The 26,916-nt window shown below is 34.2% G+C and overlaps 1 protein-coding gene across 1 annotated transcript; it reads right to left on the bottom strand.

The window, feature by feature from the left end:
• Window positions 1-888: 888 nt before the first annotated feature.
• Window positions 889-25,126, bottom strand: LOC100720029 (solute carrier family 7 member 12-like). The gene is made up of 4 exons (XM_003479898.4): window positions 24,403-25,126; window positions 8,751-8,882; window positions 5,022-5,383; window positions 889-1,310 (listed from the first exon to the last, which is right to left on the bottom strand). Exons 1-4 carry the CDS (start codon window positions 25,064-25,066, stop codon window positions 1,056-1,058), a joined length of 1,413 nt encoding a protein of 470 aa, XP_003479946.2. The 5' UTR covers window positions 25,067-25,126; the 3' UTR covers window positions 889-1,055.
• Window positions 25,127-26,916: the final 1,790 nt, after the last annotated feature.

Below are 26,916 nucleotides of genomic sequence, written 5' to 3'. Positions count from 1 at the left end.
CACCATCTGTATCATATGTTCAGAAGTGGAGCTTTTGGAAGGTGAATGTATTACAAAGGTGCTATTCTCTTCAGAGCATTTGTCCATTGATTGGATCAGAGCTGAATGTTCGGATGAGGTACTGGGCCCTTTTTGTAAGGCAGTGGGATTCTGAGATCATGCCCTAGCAGAGTGTATTCTTTTCGTCACATCGTCCCTTTCCTCTCTTTGCTTCCCAGGTGCCATGAATTGATGAACTTTCCTCTGGAACATACTTCTACCATGTTATTTGTGCTTTGGAGCCCATGAACTGTAGACTGAACCCACTTAAACAAGTGCTGGAAGAAACCTGTTTTTCTTTTTAGTTGTCAGTGTTGGGTATTTTGTTCCTGTGATGACAGAATGACTAATATGCTTTGTTTGTATTAATTCTTTTCTAGCTTTCATCTCCCAATGTCAATTTCTCCCATGCACCAATTACAGAACATTGTAAATCACATTGTCTGATCTAGTTGCTTGAATGATCCTTGTCCTGTGTATGAACGTTTTGTGTTAGTTTTCTGTTGCAAAGAAAATTTCCAGAAAGGTAGAAAGAATTATTTTAGCTCACAATTTCAGAGATTTCAATACTGAGTTTTGTGGCATGCTGATCCTGGGCCTGTGGTGAGACAGAATATCGATGGTGGATGGAAGCATCTCTTGTCATGGCAGAGAGCATGCAGAGAGAGAATGACAAAATGGCCAGGACAAAAATATTCTTCAAATAAATGTTGTATCTGAACTACATTGTCCACCAAAACTCATCTCCTAGTGTCCTTCATCCCCTTCACATCACCTATAGGGGGTGACTCTTCAACAACTGAGTCTGTTTGGGACATTTCAGATACAAATTATAGCACATATGCTTATTATTGATTAGTGTTTGTAAATTTGAGGTCTTATCCCCTTACTTATTAATGAATATAAGTACTTCAGTGTTTTAATTTTGTCTATAACATTTGGAGGTTTGCAGGAGTCTATTTGTTCACTTAAATTTCACAATTTAATGCCTTTTATTTTCACAAACATGTTTATAGTCAGTTTTTGTTTGTAGAAATACAAGTTTCATGATCACCTGATGGTGAAACATTAAATAATAATTGTAAATAACAAGTGATTGTTTCAGAACCTACAGAATGTTGATTAAGATGAACATGAAACCAGTAATACAAAAGTCCACATAAAACAAAGATAACTTGATAAACATGCTCCATTTTAGGTGATTGAATGATTGGCATAAAAATTAGAAATAGAGATGAAGCTAAAGATGCGAATATCAATGGAAGCCACACCTGAAAAGAAAGAAGAAAACTATGATTAATGATGACTTTTTTCTCACAAATTTTTATAGACAAAGTACACGCAAGTGATAGCTAACAAAGAGGAGATAATTGCATATAAATTTTCAAATGCATTTTGATGAACAGTCACAAATTTGATGAACAGTTTTATGTTACAGAAAAATGAGATTAATGCACATTAAAACTACAAATTTTGGGGGTTACCAGGAATCCAACTCAGGGCCTCATGCTTGCAAGGAAGGCCCTGCACCACTGGGCTAAATCCTCTGCTCCTAAACTACAATTTTTAAATTCTAGGAGTATTTGGGGTCTTTTGTCTAGAGTATCATGTCATCAGCAAATGTTGATAATTTAACTTCTTTATATCCTATAAATATTCTTTTTAGTTCTCTCTTTCCTCTAATTGCCCTGGATAATATTTCCAGAACTATATTAAACAGTAGTGGTAATAGCATCTGTTTTGTTCTTTAAAGCGTGAAAGCTTTCAGTTTTTCACCATTTAATATGATGTTGGCTGCTGGTGTTTCATAGATTCCTTGTATCAGGTTGAGATAACTGCTATCTATTCTAGTTTTCTGTAGGTTTTTAAAAAATCATGAATGGGTGCTATACTGTGTCCAATGCTTCTTCTGCATCTATTGAGATGATCATAAGGCTTTTTCCTTCGGTCTGTTAAAGTGATATATTATATTTACTGGTTTGCATATGTTGGACCTTCCCTGTATCCTTTGGATAATTCCTATTTGGTCATGATACATAATCTTTTTGATGATTTTCTGCATTCTGTTGGCCAGTCTCTTACTGGAGAGTTTTGTATCTATATTCATTAGAGAGATTGGTCTGCAGTTCTCTTTTGTGTTCCAGTCCTTCTGTGGTTTTGGCATCAGGTTAGTGCTTGCTTCCAAGAATGAGTTGGGAGTGTTGCCCATGTCGTTTTATTTGAGTTTAAGGGGTAGTGGTATTAGATCTTCTCTAAAATTCTTATAGAATTCAGCAGTGAATCCATCTGGTCTTGGGGTTTACTTTGTTAGTAGCTTTAAAATACTTCTTTAATTTCATTGGCTGATATTGATTTATTTAGAACTTTTGTATCTTCTTGACTTAGCATGGATAAAGCATACAATCTAGGAATCTGTCCATTTCTTCTATGATGTCATTTTATCAGAGTATAGGTTCTTATCATAGATATTGATCATCTTTTAGACTTCTAAAGGCTCTGTTATGATCTTACCCTTTTCATTCCAAATTGAATATATTTGAGTATTTTCTTTTCTTTTTTGGATATGGCTGGCCAAGAATGTGTCTATTTCATTCACTCATTCAAAGAAATATATTTGATTTATTGATTCTTTCCATTGTTTCCTCAATTTTAATTATGTTAATTTCTGCCCTAATCAGTATAATTTTCTCTCTGGTATACACTTTGGGTTTAAGTTGCTGGTTTTTTTTCCCTAGAAGACTGAGGTTCAACATTAGGTTGCTCATTTGGGCTTGCTCTGCTTGTTTAATATGAGAAACATCCACTATAAATTCCCCTTGTAGGATTGCTTTCATTGTATCTCATCATACATCGTTATTTTTGATAAATTACTTCTCTTGTCATTCGATTAAATCCATCCATTAAAATCAGTGAAAAGTTGCACTTTAAGCAATGAAAATATACATTATTTCATATTGTATCATAAATGAGAAATGATACCATTCTAATGTTAGCCATGTAAACATTATTAGTTTCTATATTTAGGCAACCAAGCTACTATTTGTTTATTATACTTCTGCCAAGTAATATATAAAAATTTTCCAGGAAGGCATTGCATCACTGAGCTAAATCCTCTGCCCCTACAGTACAATTTTCAAATTCCAGGAGTTTTCATTGAGTTTTTGGGCTCTTATGTAGGTAACTATGAGTTTCTCATTTACATTCATACAATGTCCATATACAAGAAATATCTTAAATGGGTAACTTTGACTATATTTATAACCCAGTTACTATAGGAAACGTATTATGGAACTTGCTAAAGTTTGCATTGTAGCACAGCATGGCTTGCATCATACAAAGATGAAGTAAATGAAAATAAGACAGATATGTGGCAGATAAAGACACATTAACAAGTAATAAATTTATTTCACAAAATTGTATGCCAGGAAGCTTTATAAAAATTCTGGAAGCAGGTCACCCAAATATGGGATTCTGGTATCAGAACTCCAGTGTTCAATTCCAGATCAGCTTCCTTTATCTAGCATAGCCAATATGAGCTTTTGAATTCTCTTTAGTAAAGAATGGTTATTAAAAGAATACAGGCCACTGGTTTGGATTGCTTTTACACACAATCTTTTTCACTCACTTTCTATGCTGTTTTCAGATGGGCTTTTCAAAGAAGAGTCTGGAATTATTTCTTCTGATGATGGCTTGCTTATTTTATAACACACACTAGAGAGTATAAACAGGGGCCATCATTTAGGTAGGAGTCCCCATAACTCTGGTCACTGAATGGTAGAAACTGGGCATCACAGAAGGAGCCAATAAACAGGTCAAAGAACAAAGCTTCATCTGTATTTACTGCCTTTCCCCATTGATTACATTACCACCTTAGCTCCATCTCCTGTCAGGTCAGCAGTGCCATTAGATTCTTATAGGAACATGAATTGTACTGTGAACTGTACCTGTGAGGATCTAGGCTGTGTGCTTCTTATGAAAACCTAATGTTTGAAGATATGAAATAGAGTTGAGGTGCTAATTCTAGTTCAGGGAGCAGCAAAAAATATAAGTTAATGTTAGCAGAGAAGTTTGAGTGTACAGAGATAGTAATCAATTACTTGCAGACTCTTATCAAAATCTTACTTGTGAGTTGCAAATAACAACTGAGTTGCATCTGGTGGCAGGCTTTATAGTAACAAAATAATTGATGTTACCAGCTGGTTACATTAGGGTTTCCACTGATTTTGTATAATGGTGAGTTCTATCATTATTTCATTATACATTACAATGCAATACGAATAGAAATGAAACACACAATAAATGTAATATGCTCAAATAACTCAGAAACAACCTACCTGCTTCTTATAATCTGTAATAAACTTATCTTTCACTGTACTGGTTTGTGGTGCCAAAAAAGTTGGGAACTGCTCATTTGGCATGTTCTCTGCTCCTTGTGCTCTGTGCCTGGGCACAGGGCTATTTGTCTCTAGTAAAGCAGTGCTTTTAAGTAGCCATTTTTAAGGGCCTTCAGTATTGTTCTGTTAAACAGTGTTGCTTAACTCAAAAAGGCCCTGAGGTCAAAACTCAGTTCTATATTCATCAGAAATCATACAATGTACTCAAAGAAGTTATAGTAGTTTTGTCAACCAAATAGTACAGAACAATGGTTCAATTTTGTTAAAAGATAGTCCTCAATTTTTATAAACTATTGATTTCATATACAAACTAAATATTTTCTCAGAAAAATATTGCTATGTAATTTGCAAAATCTATGAAAACATCTATCTTCCTTGTAAAAATATCAAATTTCAACTTTTAAACACATGCCAAAAAAAAAATCAGTTCAAAAGTGGTCCATATCAGAAAACAGGCAAATGCAAACATAGATCAGATGTTTCACAAATTGGGCTGGCAATTTGTTAGGAACATCCATAACAGCTTCAACAAATTTTATTCATAGATGGAAACTGGAAATTAATATTAACTTTTCAATTTTGAGTTACCTTATAAGGTCTCCTTAGGTCTGGATCCTTGTACCTCATTTTAAGTAAGCCAATCATATTTAGCCCACTTAAAACCCAACATATTAATCCCAGATATTTTATTAAATTCGTTAAATTTGATGGTATAACAGCAATAGAAGACAAAATGATTAACTGGATCACAGCTACAGCTGGAGACAGGCGCTCATTAAGCATAGAGTGGATCAGAGGCAATTGTCCTTCTTGGCTAGCAGCGTAGAGCATCCTTGATCCTTTAAGTATTCCACAAGAAATGTTGTCAATTATTGCAGTTGAAATCCCCAGTGAAATGACCCATTGCATGGAAGGGAATACTCTGTCCATCCATGTGACAGCAATAGAATCTACAAAAATTAAACAAAATTTGAAATATCATAGTCACTTTGGATTTCTCACAAATACATGCAAAAATTATTTGTTTTTCCTACATTTATATCTTTTGTAATGTAAGTTGGATGCTCCTTACAAAAGAGGATGTCTCCTTTACTCTGAATCTTTTTCAATCAGTGAAGTGGAAACAGTTATTTGTGAGTTTTTTTTTCCTAGTTGTTGAGGTGTATTGGAGACTTCTGCCTGATGTCTTGATTGAAACCTTGCCTAGCTACCATACTAATGAGTTCAGTCTAGATTATAAGAGGATAGAGCCAAGATGTTATCTCTGGAGATAACAAAATGCAAAACGATCTCACTTAGAATCATACATACTGCATTGTGAAATCTCTTCTGACATGTCTTAAAACCAAACTCCTCACAGTGTTCTCTCAACCAATGATTTTGTGTGGTAGAGATCCATGAAAACTCATTTCTCTGATGGCCAACATTGATTAATGGATCTTTTAGACTTGCTAAACTTTCCTTATATTGGGTAGTGGCATAAGATGCTTTCTACTCACCCATTCCTTCTTACATGGTCCCAACATAATCACAGCCTTTCTTAATTTCTTCCCTAGTTGATTAAACACAAGACTTTGTCACAAAAATCTTCTTTCACATGTGACCTTGCTGTGGAATTTACGTTTTAGAGGCTTGAAATGCTGTCCGTGTGGGAATCCAAAGAGCATGCCAAGACTGAGAATAAAATCTTATAGAACAGAAGTGTGCAGACGCAGGCATGCACACACAGGCATGCAGACACAGGCATGGCTCCAGTGTGCTCAACTGATCCTATCATAAATTGCCAATGAGTAGAATTCTGATTCAAAAATGTTTGTTTTAATTCAGTACATTTCTAGAATTTTGCTAGACAACAATGGATAATTGATATGATCACCTGTACTGGTATAAAAAATGGAAAATCAGTCTTTCAAACTGGGTGGATATTGTTCTCTAATTAAATAGATCTTCTTGTACACCGAAGCCAAATTACATTACAAAAGGTATAGATGTAGCAGAAATGAAGTATTGTCATATGTATTAGCAATAACATAATAGCATATTATGTTCTAAATGTGCAAATGGCTCCCAAATTATTGGGCATTAATTACAGTTAAAGTGGAGACAAAAACTGTGTGATATAATGTTGTTTTATTATTTATAAATGTATACTATTTTCCAATGATCCCTGGATAAATTAATATTTCAATTATTTATTTCTATTTTCTAATAGCAGCTGCTTAGTTTTAAGTCTGCATTTGCAAAATTAAATGCTATCCTTTCTTCTAGGAGCAATCTGTGCCCTAAAATTCAAAGAATTATTAAGTGTCAACACTTGTTGAGAGAACATTGTTATTGTATTCTAAGTTTATTGAATCATTTCATGATCTTAAGATGCATTTCTTAGACTACTGTTTAATTAGGATGAGGCACTTGGACTCTATAGATATGCAGTTGAGGTCAATCTCACTGTCAATGTGAGGTAGCCCATTACATCTCATTGCAGGTACCCAGGGTTATTCTGGAGAAGCAGTAAGTAGAGTGCAAGGCAGGAGCATGCAGTGAAGGAAGATGGAAAGGTAGGCCTTGGTTCAGAACTAGCTCTGGTCAGCTAAGAGGTGACCATCTGATCAGGAGGGAAGTGTTGAAGTGATGATGTGGTGGTTGCAGTTCTGTGAGAGTCAGATTAGGAAGACTGGCAAGCAAAAAAGACAGTGTTTAAACAAGAAAGTGACTTAAGTTTGTGTATTATATGAGTAAGTTTGTGTATCATATCTACTTTGTCTGTAGAAACTGAAAGGATATTACATGAGTTGGAGAGTATAAATTAAGAAAGTGATTGTTGCAATAAGCCAGGAAAGAACAAGAAGGTGCTGGACCAAGGCAGTAAGAGTGGGAATGAAGAGGTGAAAATACTCGAAGAATGTTAGTGAGGCAGATCTTTAGAGAACTTGCAGACTGGTTTTCAGGTGGAATACATGGCAAATTATAATTTTGCCCCAATTTTTAATAATGAAAAATATCTCACTTAGAAGATTACAGTATTTCTGTGAGACCTAAATTGTGAATATGTAATCATAACTCACTTCTGTTTCCCTTTTTAAACTTGTAATTGTCCTTTTCTATGCTAGTCTCTAGGAAGATGTGTAAAGCTCCCTTTTGATGTCTTCAATCATCTCTCTGTGTTTGTATATGATCATATTCCATTGTGTCTATCTGTGTCTGCTACTTTTTAGTTTGTATTTTTGCTATAGTAATTGAAATTTATTCAGAATACTTAAAAAGTCAATTGTTTTTAATGAATAGACTTTCCATATAACTTTCTTTTCCTTCAGCAGTAACTCTTTTTAAAAATTAAAGTTTAGTATAGTTTTTCTAACACATTTGAAATACTGCTTTCTTGTAAACTGAAAGTAAACTGAACACCTGAATCTGCATTTATTCATATCTATGTTCATGTGTTTTGTAATATTCTATAAAAATAAGACTTATTATGTGTCAAATATTTTGTTATAAGGCTTTATATTATTATTGAATTGCTGAGAAGCCATCTTAATAAAGCTTTGACCTGGTTTCTTTGCAAGGGATATTTTAACACAGTGATTGAGAATAGGAAATTAGAAATTGTTTTTAATCCTATTTTTCAATTATCATGCCACATTAAATGTCATTCTTATTGGAATTTTATTAATATTAGGATTTATATATTGCTGCTGAAATTTACAAACTGTTATTCGTAATAAGCCGAAGGAGGAAGAGGAGTAAAAAAAGAAAGAGGAGAAGGAAAAGGAGGAAGAGAAAGCATTTTTGTAATTTTGAGAGGTCAATTCATATTTGGTTTTGAATATTAATCTGCTTAACTGTAGATGGATGACAGTGGCTACATAACTAAGTACCCTGAATTACAGATTATTCATTTAAGAAAAGAAGATAGTATTGACTATTTGAAACAGTTACAATGAGGATAGGTATTTGGGTGTACCCTAAATTATGGAATACCTAAGGAAAATGTGTATTTCTTTTTTTGGTGCTATTCTTGTTCATGTTTTCTCCCATTTTTTTCTTTTGCACTTCTTTTTTTCCCTTCTTTCCTCTAATTTTCTTCTCTGTTTAGGTCTTATTATTTCACATTATTCTACTCTAAGAACTTAGAATTCATCAAGTGCTTATCTTTTGTACATTATTGAGATAATTATTTTTCCTTGGATTCTTTGTAATGTCCCAAACATGATCACATTATATTTATATGGCCATGGGTATATCAAATAAATAGAGCTATATTCATTTATTTTAAGTAGGTAATGTGCCTATTTTCCCCCTGTCCACATACAATCATACCTGAAAAGATGATTTCCTTTGGTGTCAACACTGTCAGGAAGGATATATTAGTCAATAAGTATATCACAGTCACGATGGACAAAGCAGAAATCAAAGCTCTTGGAAGTGTCTGACCAGGATTTTTCACTTCTCCTAAGAAACACAAAAAAGTTAATCAGAGCAGGACGTGCTGAAAATTTCAGAGTTTTTTCTAATAGGAAGGAGAACAATATGATATTCCGGGATCATTTTTCCCTTATTTTTCTGGACTGTTTCTGCTGAGGTCCAGGACAAACTTTCTTTACAAGCTTGCATTTTCCATGATATTTCATAAAAATAAATTATGCAAATTTTTTAGACTCCTTAGTTATGGTTGGAAGAGAGGACATTTGATTCTTCTACTGATGGATAAGTGGGTAGAACGTATATCAAGGCAGGTGATTTTCTGTCAGTAGGTACTCCTTACACATTGTCAGATGTGCTACTGAGATGAATGTATTGATGCTTCTAAAGGCCACTATTGCAAAAGTAAATGTAAAGAGTGTGTAATGGTGGTTGGGCATCACAGTTGTCCTTTTAACATAAATATAAAGGTATAAACTCTTTGGTTAGCACATGATCAGTCAGAGTCAAGTGTAAAGGTGGGAGTTCTACTTAGGGTTACTGAATCTCAACACAGTAGAATCCAGATTTCTAAGCTTAGTGTTATTGTTTTATAAATTTGTCCTTCTAATGGCACATTTTATTCATTCATCATCTGATCGACCTGTAAGCTATTTCCAAAATTTAGCTATTATGAATTGTGCTGCTATAAATAAGTTTGTGCATACATGACTGTGGTATGATGAATAACTGGGTCAAATTGAATTTTAGATTTTTTGTCTTTTGAAGTAACTCCATACTGATTTCTATAGTGTTTGCATCAGTTTACATTTCCACCAACAATGGAGAATGGTTACTTTCTCCCCACAGCCTCAAAAGCATTTGCTATTGGTTGTTTTCATAATGATAACCATTCTTTTTGGAGTGAGATAGAATACGAGCCTTGTTTTAGTTTGCTTTTCTTGAATGGCTAGTGATATTGAACATTTTTTTTTTCATGTGCTTATTGGCCATTTGTATTTCTTTATCTGAGAAGTGTCTGCTCATTTCAGATATTCATTTTTGGAGTAAATCTGTAAATTTAGGGGTCTAAGCTTTTGAGTTCTTTGTATATTCTAGATTAGTACTTTGAGGAATAATTGGCAAATTTATCCCATTTTTGTAAGCTGTGTCTTTACTTTGTTAGAGGTATCCTTTGCTGTGCATAAGCTTTTTAATTTGATCTGGTCCTGTTTGATGATTCTTGGTATTTGTTCTTGTTCAATTTGGGTTTTGTTCAGATTAACTTTGTCTGCACTGTGTCTTTAAGAGTTTTATTGTCTTATTTTCCATCAGATTAAGTGATTTTGTTCTAATGTTTATAACTTTGATCCATTTTGATTTTTGTTTATTGTGTGGTGTGAGATATGGGTCTAGGTTCAGATTTCAGCATTCAGATAGCTAGTTTTCCTTGCACTATTTGCTAAACAGCCTATGTCTTCTCCAGGAAAGAGACTTAGCCTTTTTATAAAAAATAACATAGATGTGTGTGCATGAATTTGTTTCTTTGTCTAATACTCTGTTCCATTGATACAGGAGTCCATTTTTTGCCAACAGCATGATTTTTATTTTATTACTGCATCGAGTGTAACCTCAAGTCCAGGATTGTGATATTTCCTTGTTTTACCCTTGTTGTCTAGAATTATGTTTGTTGTTTTATTCCATATGAATCTTAGTATTGTTTTCTGCATTGCCATAAGAAATGTTATTGGTATTTTGATTTGGATTGCAATAAATCCATAAAACAGTTTTGGGTGTATGGTCATTTGACTATATTGGTTCTGCTTATCCAGGAAAAGGATATGCCTTTTATATTTTCTGATGGCCTTTTAAATTTCTTTTTAGAGGCTACTATAAATATGTCTTTTACTTTCTTGGTTAGGTTAATCCTTGTGTATTTCAGTTTTCTTGATGCTGTTCTGAAGGATATTTTTTGCCTGATTTTCCTCTCAGTGTTTGTTATTGATGTAGAAGAACACTATTGATTTTTCAGTATCGACTTTCTATCCTGCTACACTGTCAAATTTGGATGTTAGTTGTAGGAATCTTTTGGTGCACTTTTTTGGGTCTTCCATGTACAGGAAAATGCCATCATTAAATAATGATAATTTAGCTTCTTTCTTTCCTGACCATATCCCTTTATTTCTTTCTCCTGTCTTATCTCTAGCTAATGTTTTGAGATCTATATTAAACTGAAGTAGTGATCATGGACATCCTTGTCTTGTTCCTGAGTTTAGAGGAGGATCTTTCAGCTTCTTTCTATTTAGTATGAGGTTGATTATAATTGGCTTTTATTAGGATGGGATAAAGACGTTCTATTCCTGTTTTCTTCAGTTTTTTTCTGAATCATGAATGCATGTTGGGTTTTTTCAAATTCTCTTTTGCATCTATTGTGATGGTCACATTACTTTGTCCTTGGTTTTGTTTATGAAGTATGTTACATTTATTTATTTTAACATGTGAAATCATATCTGCATTCCAGGAGTGAATCCTACTTTCTCATGATGTATGATCTTTTTGATAATTTGCTTCATTTTGTTTGCTGGTATCTTATTGAGGATTTTTTCCATCTGTGTTCATTAAAGAGGTTGGCCTGTATTTCTATTCTTTTGGCTAAATCTTTTCCTGGTTTTGGAATCAAGGTAACGTTTGCTTCTACAAATGACATGGGGAGTACTGTTTCCATTTCAATTTCATCAAAAAGTTTGAGGAGTACTGGGGTTAGGTCTTCTCTAAGTTTCATGTAGAATTCAGCAGTGAATCCTTTGGGACTTAAATTTTCCTTAGCTGATAGTTGTTTTAATATTTCTTAAATTTCACTGATTGAGAATGGCTTATAAAGATTTTTATATCTTCTTGTCTCAGCCTTGGTAGATCATATGTAACTAGGAATTTAGTTTTTTAAAATTTTCTACGTTTTAGAGTGCAAGTTCTTTTTTTTTTAATTTAAAGGGAAAAAAACCCAAAACAGTATAAGGGTAAAAGTAATACAGAATTACAAAAAAAAAAAAAAAAAAAAAACCAAACCAAAACAAAACAAAAAAACCAAAAACCAAAAACCAAAAACAAACAAACAAACAAAAAAAACCGGTGAGAAATCACTAGTTAATAGATTACATATTGTCATCTTAGAAATAGTTGTTCAAGTTACAGTATTAAAGCATACAAAGTGGACATTCAAACAGTGAGACTGCAAACAGTTGTGTTCAACGATCCAACAACAACTCAGTAATATGGTCATCTATCTTAATACACCTAAACACACTTGCAGTTGTATCCTTTAGAGCACTTTTTTCCCTTTCTTTTTTACAACAAAATTTACACATTTTGGGTTTTATTACTTCTTTAGTTCTTATTACTTTTAGAGTGCAAATTCTTAACATCATTTCCAATAATCTGGATTTTAGAAGAATCCTTATCATTTATATTTTGTATTTACAACTGCAAGAGTGTATGTCTTTTCTTTCCTTATTTTGTTAAGATTACCTAAGGATTTGTGTCTCTTTTGTTGAATTTTTGAAAGAACCAACTGTTTTATTCATTCTGTCTTTATAATCTTGTTCCTCATATCTGCATGGATTTGCATTGTTTTTGTCTGTTAGCACTGGATTTGCATTGTTTTTCTTTTTTGAGGACTTTGATCTTTATCAGTAGGTTATTTGTTTCAGGTTCTTCTGCTTTATCGATATGGGAATTCAATGCAATATACTTCCCTGTTAGGACTCTTTTCATTGCATACCACAAGTTCTGGCATGTCACATTGACTTCATGGTTTAATGTTAGAAACTATGTAATTTCTTCTTAAAATTCACCTGTGACTCACCCACTGATTATTCATGAAGATATTGTTTAATTTACATGTGTTTGTGTAGTTTCCATGGTTTCTAGTTTCATTACTCTATGCACATTGCCATTGATTTCTAGTTTCATTTCACTATGTTCTAAAAATGTGCGTGGGATAATGTTAATTATTTTCCACTTGCTTAATGCCCATTTTATTGCCTAGTAGGTTGTTATTTTGGAGAAAGTCACACATACTTCTGAGAAGAATATGTATTCTTATGTTGTGTGGATCACTCTGTGAAGGATGTCTATCTATTATGTCCATTTGTTTGAAGGTTTGTTTCAGCCCTGGAATTTCCTTGTTGATTTTTGTCTAGTTGATCCATTTGTGACCATTGGGTATTGAATTCCCTCATTACTCTTGCATTGGTACTTACTGGTTTTTCATGTCCACTTGTGTTTGTTTATGAAGTCAATTGTTCAGTTATTTGGTATGTATAAGTTTATAATTGTTAACACTTTCTTTTCACTTTTTCTCTTAACAAAATGTAGGAATCTTCACCTAACATTGGTCTGGTATGAGATCCTTTTCAGTGTGCTGGGCTTCCTTGAATTTGAAATGAGCTTTCACTGCCCTGCTCTAGTCCTGAACCTGGTTGAGTCTCTGACTGACAGCCAACAGCAATGCTCAGGCAACCAGAATTTACACAGAATGTTCCAAGGAACCTGGGCACAGCAGAGTCTCCACACTGCAGTCAACAGTAAAAGAATAACTCCAGGACAGCACTGGGAACACGGTTATACAGATCAGAAGCTAAAGAAGACTCCATTGTAGAAAGGGGCTGGATGTTTGAATCCAAGATACTGCAGGCAGTTGGACAGCTGAGTGGGTGGAGTCCTGCTGTGAGGCTGGTAGTACTTTTGGCTCCTGCAACCAAGAGCCAGCTTTGACCTGAGTTGTTGAGGACTGGTGGTTCCTGTGAGTGCCTTATTCTTATTAAAGGTACTCCTCTATACCCCAGCATTGTTCTGGGCACAGTCTGCCACCTCAGTCTTCCAGCATGAACAAAGCCACAGCCTTCCTGGAGCATCACTTCTTAATGTGAGCCTGAGGAAGGGCGTCACAAATCTAAAACAATTGAAAATATTATTCTACTATTCTTTATTTGGTTGTATTATTGTTACATGTTTTTAAAAATTTTAATTGTACCTTTAAGAGAATTTTTGTTTTTCTCTGCCATTACTCCCTTCTATACATTTTATTCATATACTTTTTTCTCATTATTTTATACTCTTTAAAATTAGAGTGTCTGTGTCTGTGCTTTCCTTACTTTTTACTTTTTTCTCTTCCCCCATTGTAGTTTATTGAAGGTAAGGGAATTCTTCTGTTTATGCCTACTCCCTCCTACTTTTACACATTATTTCTTTACCTGATTTCTTTCTCCTCTGTTTTACTCACTCGCAATTTTACTTTTGTCTCCTCTTTACCTTTACTATTGTTTCCCTTAAAATTTTTCTCCAGTAGTTATATCACATAGAATATTCACCCAGTTTCCACTTATCACCACTAATTTTGTACACAGTTCTCCCTGTTTTCCCTTTTGAAATACACAGTGACATACCATTAACATCTATAGGACCTTTGCCCCCTTCCTATGTCTTCCTTTCCATACCATGCAGAAGAGAATTTAAATTGTTTTCTTTTTTCTATATGTCTTCTTTATCCTGCTCTGGCATTATTTGAATCCCAAAGTCCCCTAGGTTTTAAATAACACATTCTATAACATTATGGTTGAATTATGCTTTTCACCAGTATGGGAGACACAACTATTGCATTTAGTGCAAATGAACAGTATACTTCCAAATAACCAGTGATTCACAGAAGAGCTCAAAGAAGATATAAATGAATTTTGGAAGGTAAAGACAATGAATGAACAACTGAACAAAAGCTCTGGAACTGTACAAAAATAGTACTGAGTCATCACAATCAGTGCACACATTAGGTAAACAGAGCGAGTCCAATTAAATAACCTTATGAGAAATCTTAAGGTATTTGGGACAGAACAATAAATCAACTCAATCCAAAATTAAAGAAGGAAATTATAAAAATGACACCAAAAATCAATGAATTGAGACTCAAAAAACTATTAAAAAAATCAATGAATTGGAGAGCTAGATCTTTTTTATTTTAAAGAGGGTAAAACAGAACAGAACAGAAAAGAACAAAATAGATCAGAAGAAAACAATGCAAGTGACACAGAATTTCAAAGCAAGACAACAGTAAGTCAGTGGCTACTATAATGTCTCTTGTTTTCTTCAAAATGGTTTCATATGTTCACACACAATGAATTCAAACAAAACAAAATAGTATGAAACTGATCAAAACAGAGTAATGAAAGCATTAAAGGGTTTCAAAACCAGACAATAGGGAAAACATGGCTACCATAATGTCTCTTGTTCTTTTAATAGCTAACTATACTTGCACACATATTGAAATTGAATAATAGAAAACAGATTAAAGCCAACCAAAACAAAAAATAAAAGAATTATTGGAGTTCCAAATAAGATGATAGGAAATCAGCAATGGCTACCAGAATACCTCATTTTCTTCTAAGTAGCTATTGATACCATCACACATAAAATCAATTCTTGCAAACGTTTTAGGAGAAGATCTAGGCATGTATAAGCCTCTACATGTACATCTATCCTTTGTATATTAAAGGGAAAAACAAAACAAAACAAAATACAAGAAAAACAAGAAACAAAAGACACAAACAGCACTAATGAAGAGCCCAAAATAATAACAATATAGGCTTACAAAACAAGATGCTAGGAACATAACTATGATTGTTATTTTGCTTAGTTACCTTCAAAAGAGTTACTCAATTACCAGATATAAGCATGCAAAATTGATCTAATCCTATAACTGTTAGCTGTTTTGTTCAAAGAACTAACAGAATTTGTAGTACAATCAACTTAGCTATCTTAAGTATATATATACATATATATACACAAATTTATTATCTTTTTTTTCCCATCCTTCTTTTGTTTTTACCTATCTGAGTTATTTTTTCCCATTGAGCAGTTTTTTATCCTTTCACAATATTTATTGAAGATTTTGTATCTTATTTACTCTTTCAGTTTCTTACACTAGGAGACAGTACGGTATTTACACAGGTGAGTTTGATTTATTTCACTTATGAGTATGGTCTCAAGTCACATCCATTTACCAATAAAAAGCCTCAAAAGCTTTTTTTTTTTAGCTGATTAGTACTCCATTGTATAAAAAGACCACATATTTTTTTATTCATTCCTGTTGATGAGCATTTGTGTCATTTCCAAGATTTGGATATCACAAATTGTGCTGCTATAAACATGGGTGCACATATAGTACTGTGGTATGTTTTCAGTTCTTCTGGGAGTATTCCCAGAAATGGAATAGCTGGAACAAATGGGACTTCCAAACCCAGCTTTTTGAGGAACCTCCAGACTGATTTACACACTGGTTGTACCAGTCTAGATTCCCACCAACAGTGCAGAAGAGTTCCTTTTCCCCCACAGCCTTTCCAGCATTTGTTGTTGGTAGTTTTCTTTATCCAGGCCATTCTTTCTGGAGTGAGATGGAATCTCAGTGTGGTTTTACTTTGCATTTCTTTAACGACCAATGAGCTGAACATTTTTTCATGTGTTTATTTGCCGTTTGTATTTCTTCACCTGAGAACTGTATATTTATCTCAGATGCCATTTTTGCATTGGGTCTTTGAATTTTGGGGGTCTGGTTTTTAAAAAATTCTTTATATGTTCTACATAGAAGTCTTTTGTCTGAGGGAAAATTGACTAAGGTTTTTTTTTAAATTACTTTGAATGTAGTAAAATACAGCAGAACAAGACAAGACAGAACAAAGCCAATCAAGACAAGGCAGTGAAATTGGTACAGAACTTCACAGCAGGTTACCAGGATAACAGTAATAAGTACCATAGTATATCTCATTATCTTCACAATACTTGTCCTTTCAATTAAGTATAGCAAAGTCAAACATAATACAGAACATCATAAAACCTATCAAGGCAGAGTATTGAATAGAGCAATGTAATTAATCATAACAAAGCAAAACAATGATTTGCCTTCAAAGAGAGGGTAGAAGGAAATCCCCTATATTTGCTTTATTACACACAGTCATCCTCCCAAGAGATGCTCAGACCTCTGGCTCCCATTTGCTAACGGTGGGGGGAGGATGGGATGTTTGATTCTCATCCCATATGCAGTAGGCTCACGGCTGCATACCAGGGAGGTGAGTGGGTTCCTTTGTTGCCCAGCACCCTAAGTTCCAATATGGCATGGATCTCAGGAGATGCTGTCTGGCTGGTTCTCTGCCTGGGTCCTTTTCTGCTCGCTGAAAACATAGGTACTTACCAGGGAGGCAAGCGGGTTCTTTTGTTTCCCAGCACCCTAAGTTCCATCATAACAAGGATCTCAGGAGACACTGTGTGGCTGGTTCTCTCCCTGAGTCCCTCACCGCTTACTCGAGCCACTGACTAAGATATTTTGAAAATTCATTGGCTTTCTTTTTACTCTGTTGGAGATTTCTTTTGACGTGCAAAAATTTTTTAGGAAGACAAGATCCCAGTTATTGATTCTGGCAAGTATTTTCCCATGCAGTTTTATTTTTGTTTATGAATTCTCTGCCTATCCTTATGTTTTCACACTTTCTACATACTTTGTCTTCCAGTAGATTTAGTGTTTCTGTTTTAATATTTAAATCTTTTGTCCATTTTGACTTTAGTACATGGTAATAGGCATGGGTCTAGTTTTAGTTTTTGGCACATGGAGAGCCAGTTTTTCTAGCACTGCCTATTAAAGAGGCTATCTTTCTTCCAGTGAATGTGTTTGGCCTCTGTCAAAGATAGGGTAGCTGAGTGTGTTTGTAGTTGTGGTTGTATTTTCTAATCTATTCTATTGATCTTCAGGTCTGTTTTTATTCCAGTATCATGCTGATTTTATTACCATATCTTTGTAGTATAACTTTAAGTCAGAGATTATGATGCTCCTGGTTTGCTTTTATTGCTCAGCATTTCCTTTGCTCTAGGTCTGTACTGGTTCCAGATGAATCTTCAAATAATGATACTTTAATTTCTTTCTTTTCTATGCTTATTCCTTTTATTTCTCTCTCTTTTCTAATTGCTCTGGCTAATGTTTCCAGCACTACATTGAATAGGAGTGGTGATAATAGACATCTATTCCTGATTTCAGAGCGAAAGCTTTCAGTTTGTGATCATTTAACATGTTGCTGACTGTTGGTTTATCATAGATAGTTTTTATCAGACTGAGGTAAGGACCATGTATGCTGATTTTCTGTAGAGTTCTTATCATGAATGAGTGTTGGGCTTTATCAAAAGCTTTTTCTATATGTATTGAAATGATCATGTGATTATTATCTTTGGCTCTATTGATATGGTATATTATACTTATTGATTTGTGTATGTTGAACCATCCCTGCACTCCTGGGATGAATCCCATTTCGTTGTGCTGTATAGCCTTCTTAATGATTTACTGCATTCTGTTTGCCAGCATGTTATTGAGGATTTTTGCATCTATGTTTATTAGAGAGATTGGCCTGTAGTTCTCATTTTTGGTTGGGTCTTTCTCAGCTTTTGATATTAGGGTAATACTTGCTGCCAGGAATGAGTTAGGGAGAATTGATTCCCTTTCAATTTTGTTGAAGTGTTGGCATTAAGTTTTCCTTGAATTTCTTGTAGAATAAAGTTGTGAATCCATTAGGACCTGAACTTTTCTTTGTTGGTAAGGTTTTAATTACATTTTTAATTTCATTAATTGAAATTCGGTTATTCATCAGTTTTACATCTTCTTGACCCAGCTTTGGTAATTCATATGCTTCTTGGACTCTCTCCATTTCTTCTATGTTATCGAACCTATGAGAGTAAAGATTTTCAAAGTAGGTATTGATGATCTATTGTATTTCCACAGGGTCCATAGTAATTTTGCCCCTTTCATTCCTTATTGTACAAATTGGAATTTTTCTTTCCTTTTTAAAAAATAAGGTTGGCTAGGGGCTTATCAAGTTTATTCTTTCAAAGAACCAGCTCTTTGATTCATTAATCTTTTGTAATGCTTTCTTAGTCTCTATTGCATTGATTTATGCTCTTATCTTTATAATTCCCTCCCTTTTTTGGGGCTTTGGGCTTGACTTGCTCTTCTTTTTCTAGATGTTTGAGGTGTAGCATCAGGTCACTTATTTGTGTTCATTCTGTTTTCCTGATGTGGGAATTCACTGCAATGAATTTCCCTCTGGGGACTGCTTTCATTGCATCTCACAGGTTCCAGTAATTTGTATTTGTATGCTTGTTTGTTTGTAGATATTGTTTAATTTCTTCTTCTATTTCTTCTGTGATGTATTTATTGTTCAGGAGTGTGTTATATAATTTCCATGTGTTTATGGAGTTTTTGCAGTTTCTTTTGTCATTAATTTCTAGTTTCATGGCACTATGCTCAGATTATATAAATGGGATAATTTTGATTCTTTTGCATTTACTAAAGCATCTTCTGTGTGCTGGTATAGGGTCTGTTTTAGAGAATGTCACATGTAAAGCCAAGAAGAATGTATATTCTGATGTTGTTGGGTGGAACACTCTGTACATATCTACTATGTCCATTTGTTCACAAGTTTGACTACGTTCTGTAATTTCTTTGCTGTTTTTTTGTCTAGTTGATCTGTTTCTTTGTGTCAATGGGATGTTAAGGTCTCCCATTATAATTGTATTATTAGTTATTTGATTTTTTATTTCTATTAATATTTGTTTAAATAGCTGGGTGCTCCCATATTTGGAATAATTGCCATCTCTTCCTCTTGAAGTTTTCACCTAACTAGTATTTAGTGACCTTCTTTATCTCTTTTGATCATTCTTCATTTGAAATTCACATTGTCTGCAAACACAATAGGTACCCCTATTTGGTGAGGTGTTCATGTTGCATACATTATTATTTTCCATCTTTTTACTTTCAGTCTATGAATTTTCATTTGAGTTAGGTGAGTTTCTTGTAGACAGCATATGGTTGGATGTTGTTTCTTGATCTGCTAGTCTGTTTCTTTTAATTGGTGGAATTGAGGTCATTCACATTAATGGTTATAACTGATACATATTGGCTCATTCTTTTCATGTAATCTTTCTGCTGTTGATTCTTTGCCTTTCCCCCTTTGTTTAATTGTTTGCCTTACTTAGTGATTTTTTTTTGTTGTTGTTCCTGGAGTTGTAGTTATTTTTATGTCTATCTAGAATACCTTTTAGTATTCTTCACATGGTTGATTTTGTAGTCATGAAGTTGTTCAGCTGTTCTTTGTCATGGAAGTATCTTATTTCTCCATCAGTTTTGAAGGATAGTTTTTACAGGGTACATCAATCTGAGTTGGAAGTTGTTTTCCTTTAGAATCTGAAATACTTCACTACATGATCTTCTTGACTTCATTTTTTGTGTTCAAAAGTCTGCTGTGATTCTGATGGGCTTTCCTTTGTAGGTAATCTGTTTCTTTTCTCTAACAATTTTAATACTGTTATTATTTTGAGTTTCTGGGATGATGATTATTATATGTCTGGGTGTAGATTTATTTTGGGTATGGCTGAATGCAGTTCTATATGCTTCATTTATCTGTATGTCAGTTTCTTTTCCCATGTTTGGGAAGTTTTTGGCCATTACTACTCTAAATAGTCTTTTGAAATCATTTGTGTTGTCACCTTAATTTTTGTTTACACCTATCAATCTTATATATTTTTCTTTGCATCATCTTTAAACTGTTGCATTGTTATTTCCTGATTCCTTGTTATTTTTAAAAGATCGTTCCTTTCACTGGCTGCACTTTTGTCTTCACTGTCCTGTACAATGGTCAGTCAGTTTTGCCAGCTTTCCATGGAATTTTTGATTTCCTGGATATCTCATTGAACCTGTTTCATGTATTTTATTTTGTTCTTATACTTTTCATTCAAGGTTTCCATCTTTTGCAGTGTTCCTCAATTTTTAAACTGTTTTCTTTAGATATTTTCAGTAATTCTTTTATTATGTTTATCATTTCTTTTTTTACCTGGAAGATTAGTTTGGATCTGAGTTTCTTTACAGCTTTATAGAGCTGTTTATCTTTTTTTTTTACTTCAGTTGCTATCATTTCAGAAGTTTTAGCTACATGGTTTATACTTTTTTACCTATGTCCATGTCTCCTAGCCTTATTTGGCATGGGCTGGAAGTTTGAGATTGCATTTTACTCTATCATTTTATCATTTTCCTGTATTCCTCTGGAGAAGCCAAATGCAAGGTCTCAGTTGCTTCCTGGGTTGAGGATGTCTTTGTACTGCATGGAGTTTCCCAAGTTGAGGGGGGTGGTTAGGCAGGCCTTATCAAGTGCCTAGTGGCACTCAAAGAGTCCTCAAATGGGGGGAGTACATGGGGTGGACCTTCAGTACACATCATATGGCCCTCTGAAACTTCCTGGCTGCTTAAGGCTGCTGGGCAGGACACTGTCAGGTTCTGAGTGGCATACCTAGGCCAAAGAGCTAGACAGAGTACACAGTACAGGCCTTCAGTTGATGCCACACAGCATACCAAAGCTTCCTAGCTTTTTGGGACACTGGGTGGGACTCTTCCAGGTTCCTGAGCAGGGTTCTGAGCTTGCACAGTTAGGTGGAATTCACTCTCCAGGCCTTTGATCCAAAACAGGCAGTTCTCCTGCCATTATGGGTCATTGGGTGAGGCCTAGCCTGACCAAGACATGCAGTACAAAGACATCCTCAACCCAGGAAGCAACTGAGACCTTGCATTTGGCTTTTCTAGGGGAATACAGGAAAATGATAAAATGATAGAGTTTATTTATTTTAATTAATACAGTATTTGATTTGTCTTCTTTTTTGCTAATATATTTTCTCTCCCTTTTCTGATTTTTACCTGTATTTTTGCTTTAATATGTACGTCATATTTCCCCCTTTCATCAATTTATTGCTCTTGACTTAATCGTATTTTCATATGGGTGAATATTCTGTCTAAATTTTCTGGTTAATTTCAATAATATCTTCATTTTTACTTTTTTGTCCATTTTTCTAGTTTCCCAAAGCTTGTGGTATCATCCTTTGTCCTCCAGTCTTTCTTTGATTTTATTTATCTTCACTTATGTCTGTTTTATCTGATCAACATTTGCAAATCAATAAATGTAATACATTGATCAACAGAGCCAAAGACAAACACGATCAACTTGATAGATGAAAGAATAGCTTTTGACAAAGTCCAATATCCAGTTGTGATAAAAGTTATGGAGAAAAATTAAATAGATGGTCTTTTCTCAGTCTGATAAAAAATCATCTATGGCAAAGCAACAGCCAGCCTTACAGTAATTGGACAAAAACTGAAAGCTATCACTCTAGAATCAGGAGCAATGCAATAATGTTCACTATTACTACTCCTATTCAATGTAGTTCTGGAGATGTGAGCCAGAGGAATTAGATAACAGAGAGAAATAAAAGGAATAAGAATAGGAAAGGAGCATGATGTAATATTTTACATAGGACCCCAAAATCTCCCCTAAAAGACTATAGATTTAATAACCAAATTCAGTTATGTAACTATATATAGTCAACACTCAAAATTCAATAACATTCCTGTACCAAAGTACAAATTCATGGAGAGAGAAATTAGGAAAGCTTCACCATTTACAATAACTTACCCCCAAAATACATAGTAATCAATTCAGCAGATGAAAGATCTATATATTGAAAATTACAGTGCTCTTTAAAAGGAGACAGAAGAGGGTATGAGAAAATAGAAAGATCTCCCTTGCTTAAGGATCAGAAGAACCAACATAGTGAAAAGGCCATACTCCTAAACCTATTACACAGATTTAATGCAGTTCCAATCAAAATGCCACTAGAATGCCTCACACAACTAGAGAAAATATTCCAAAAATTCACTTGGAACAAGAAGAGACCTAGAAAATTAAAAGTAATTCTCAGTAACAGAGGCAAGGCAGGAAGAATCACAATCCCTGATGTGAAATTATACTACAAATCTACTGTGATTAAAAAAAGCATGGTGCCAGGCATATAGCTGCATGACACAGCATCTGCCTGGCAAGTGTGAGGTCATGAGTTTGATTCCTGATACCCAAAACAAAACAAAGCAAGATAAACACACAAAGAAACAAAAGCATGGTGTTGGCAACAGCAGACCTGAGTGATGATGAGTGGAATAAATTAGAAGATACAGAACAACCACAAACACACTCAGACACCTTATCTTTGACAAAGAGGCCAAACATATTGACTGGAAGAACAGCAGTCCCTTTAATAAATGGTGCTGGAAAAACTGGCATTCTACATGCTGAAAACTAAAACTAAACTTATGTCTCTCACTGAAGACTAAATTAAAATAAAAATGAATCAAAGACCTAAGTATTAAAATGAAAACACTAAATCTACTAGAAGAGAAAATAGGTAGAAATCTTGAAGACATAGATGTAAACAGAACCTGCAGGGACAAAAATCAGACTACATGGGAAATATTACAAAGAATCAACAATGGAATCTCATTTTATTAAAAGGTTGCACACATCAAAAGAAATTACTGACGGAGTGAAAAGACAACTCAAAGAGTGAGAAAAATTTAGCCAGTTGTTCCTTAGACAAAGGACTTATATCTAGACCATGTAGACAACTGAAATAAACCAGATCTTCCAAAGTCAAGGACCCAGTCAAAAAATGGGCATCCATGATAAATATGCACTTCTCAGATGAAGAAAAACAAATGGTAAATAAGAAAAAACATTTAATATTATTGGTCATTTGAGATATACAAATTAAAACCACACTGATATTTTGTCTCATTCCAGAAAGAATGGCTATCATCAAGAAACCAGTCAAGTGCTAGAGGGACTGTGGGGAAAAAGGAGCCCTTCTCCACTGTTGATGGGAGTGCAACCTGGTGCAACCACTATGGAAATCAGTATGGATACTCACCATCCCATTCAGCACAGCTATTCCCCTTTTGGGTATTTCCCCAGAAGAGTGAAGAACATCATACCACAGGGATATATGTGCACCTATATTTATAGCAGCACAAATTGTATTAGCTAAATCTTGGATACAACCCAAATGCCCATTAACCAATAATGGAGATACTCAAATTATGGTCTTTTCATAATGGGATACTATTCATCCATACAGAAAGATAAACGAGACTTTTATAGGTAAATGGATGCAACCTGAGATCATACTCATGAGTGAAATAAATCAGATTCACATGTATAATCTTCTTGTTGTGAGAAACTGAAAGAGTAAATAAGACCTAAAGTATACAACCGATATTGTGAAATGTGGAGAAATAGTTCAAATGGAAAAAGGAAGTAGGGAAAGCATGGGAGGGAAAAGGAAAAAAATAATGCAAGTTAGTTCTACTACTAGTATCTCTTACTTCATTGAAAAGAAAGATTTTTACTGATATTCATTGGAGAAGTTTTTATGGCCCTATCTTATACTCTGAATAACAATTTTAAAGATAGCAATATGCAATGCATTAACTATTGTTATTCTCATATTATTTTTAATGAAATTTTGTACTGCTTTTTTCCCATAAAATAAAATTTCAAATGAGATATATTTTATAATCTGTTAGATTAACCAAATGATCTTTTTACCTCTGACCACCTTAAAAATTATCATTAGGAGATTTACTAGAGTGGTATAGAAAAGTCAAACATACCTGCTAAATTGACCAGGAATGTGGAGCCCCCATAGGAATAGAATCCTTGGAGAATAGCTTCTGCAATTTGTGAGGCATCAGGAAATTCAGCATCCAAAGCATTCTCAAACTTGAAAATGTTCTCCTTTTTACCAGTCACTAATAGCACAATCCCAGTTAGGGAAATTAAACAGAGAATAGCCATCTTCATTAAAGTACTGACAGTTTGAAACCAAGATATTATTGCCAACCCTCGAATATTCAGAAGTCCCAATGACCACAAAATGGCCAAAGCTAGGCATTTCTTTGGTAGCTCTGGTGGCAGGCACAGATCATAGAAAGGCTGAATTAGATAGCTAGCTACCAACAAGCTTTGAGCAGCCAGTCCTATGAAAAGACCAAAAACTTCCATCCAAAGATTCAAGAAAGCAACACAAGATCCAAGGGATTTTTTCAGAAAAAAATAAGGAGCTGCACTTGTAGGGAAGGTGGTTCCCAGTTCTGCAACACAGAGACCATTGATCATACTCAGTATCCCACAAAGTGCCCAAATACTCAAGGAGACAGGAATGTTCAGTGAGGAGTATTTCAGCACCCCTTTAGGTGATACAAATATTCCTGCCCCTATTACGGCACTTAGTAAGAAGATGTTTCCATGCAAGAATCCTATTGTCCTTGATTGCATGATTTTCCTTTTTTAAATTCTGAAAAATCAACTTGAAGCTTCACATGGGTTTGTTTTATAGTTTCCTTTTCATTTTAGTAAGCCTCCTTATGAAGTGATATTTTATCAATATTAACTCATATCATCCTCACACAAGTTTTTCATTATTTAACTTAACTTGGTTTTAAAAATTATTAACTTGCAATTTTTTCTGATCTTGTGTTTTTTCCTACAAACAGATTTAAAAGTTTCATATGTAACTTATTATTTTTTTAATATCACATATGCCAGTGAACAAGTTAGTCACTACTAGTTTGAAAGGTAAGATTTCAGATGGTTTTTGGAGAGCAAAGTGTCCTTTGGAGTTTTAACACTACTATTGGACCCAAGTCCATCTGCTTGATTCTCCAAAGCCAATAATTGGGACAGCAGAGCTGAGGAGAGCATATCTATTATTCAAAGACTAAATATTTGAGAATGTGAGGGAGATATTGTATCTATGGAAAATACTTTCTCATATGTGATAAAACTTTTATAGGAAAGGAAAGATGGGCAGGAAGGATGCATACTGGGCAGATTCTCTTCTTCCCAGAGGGTCCTCTCCCCATTTTTCTGGAACTCTTGATGAAAACATGGTGATCTTCTGTGACTTCCTGGAACTTGAACCTGTACCCTGTAGATAAACATTCCTTTTCTGGAAGCTTAATGTGATTTAACATTATTTTTTTCTTTGAAGAAAGAAAAGAAAATTTAAAAAATAGAAAAAAGAGGAAAAAGAATAATACAGAATTTAAAAAAAAACGCCATAGAATCACTAGTTGATACATTACATATTGTCATCTTAAAAATAGTTGTTAAAGTTATAAAGTCAAAGCATAAAAAGTGGTTAGACACTCAAATATTGGCAGCGCAAATTCTTCTGTTCAATGATCTAACAGAAATTTAGTAATATGCTCATCTATCTTATACACTATACATATTATTATATCCTTTAGAGAACTTTCCTTCCCTTTCACATTTGCAGTATCTATTATACATTTTGGATCCTGTTACTCTGTCAGTTATCATTATTTTTTACATTAGAGAGACAAAGTAATATTTACTAATGTGTCATTTATTTCACTAATGAAGATATTCTCAAGTTGCCTCCATTTACCTATAAAGGTCTCAAAATCATCCTTTTTATTTATAACCGAGTAGTATTCCATTGTACAAACATACCAAATTTTTTCATCCATTCTGCAGTTGATGAGCATTTTGGTTGTTTCCAAGATTTTGCTGTCACAAATTGGGCTGCTATGAACATGAGTGCATATATATCACTGTGACATGACATTTTCAATTTTTCTGGGATAATATCCAAGATGGGAAAAGCTGCATTCAATGGAACTTCCAACGCTAGGTTTTTGAGTACTCTCCATACTGTTTTCTGTAGTGGTTGCACCCGTCTGGACACTCACCAACAGTGAAGTTCCTTTACCATCGCATCCTCACCAGCATTTGTTATTATTTGATTTCCTGATGGTGTCCATTCTGTAGTGAGATGAAATCTCAATGCTGTTTTACTTTGCATTTCTCAAAACACCAGTGGTGGTGAACATTTCTTCATATATTTATTTGCCATTTGTTTATCTTTATCTGAGAACTATATGTTCATCTCCAATGCCCATTTTTGGAGAGGGTCTTTGAATTTGGGGGGCTTGATGTTTTTCAATTCTTTATATGTTCTGGATATAAGTCCTTTGTCTGAGGAATTATTGGCTAAAATTCTTTCCCATTCTGTGGGTTTTCTTTTCACTTTGTTAGTGATTTCTTTTGAAGTGCAAACTTTTTAGTAATATGAGATCCCAGTTGTTGATTCTTTGAAGTAT

Source organism: Cavia porcellus, unplaced genomic scaffold, assembly GCF_034190915.1.
Source record: "Cavia porcellus strain 051 isolate PalLab524CR breed Dunkin Hartley unplaced genomic scaffold, mCavPor4.1 scaffold_10, whole genome shotgun sequence".
Taxonomy (NCBI): domain Eukaryota; kingdom Metazoa; phylum Chordata; class Mammalia; order Rodentia; family Caviidae; genus Cavia; species Cavia porcellus.
This window is presented reverse-complemented; position numbering and strand designations above follow the sequence as displayed.

Excerpts from the sequence above, each read along its gene's own strand:
- LOC100720029 (XM_003479898.4), bottom strand. The coding sequence starts at position 25,066 with ATGCAATCAAGGACAATAGGATTCTTGCATGGAAACATCTTCTTACTA. Across the intron at positions 8,883-24,402 it reads ATTCCTGGTCAATTTAGCAG|GAGAAGTGAAAAATCCTGGT; the intron begins GTATGTTTGACT and ends TGTGTTTCTTAG. Across the intron at positions 1,311-5,021 it reads ACCTAAGGAGACCTTATAAG|GTGTGGCTTCCATTGATATT; the intron begins GTAACTCAAAAT and ends CTTTCTTTTCAG.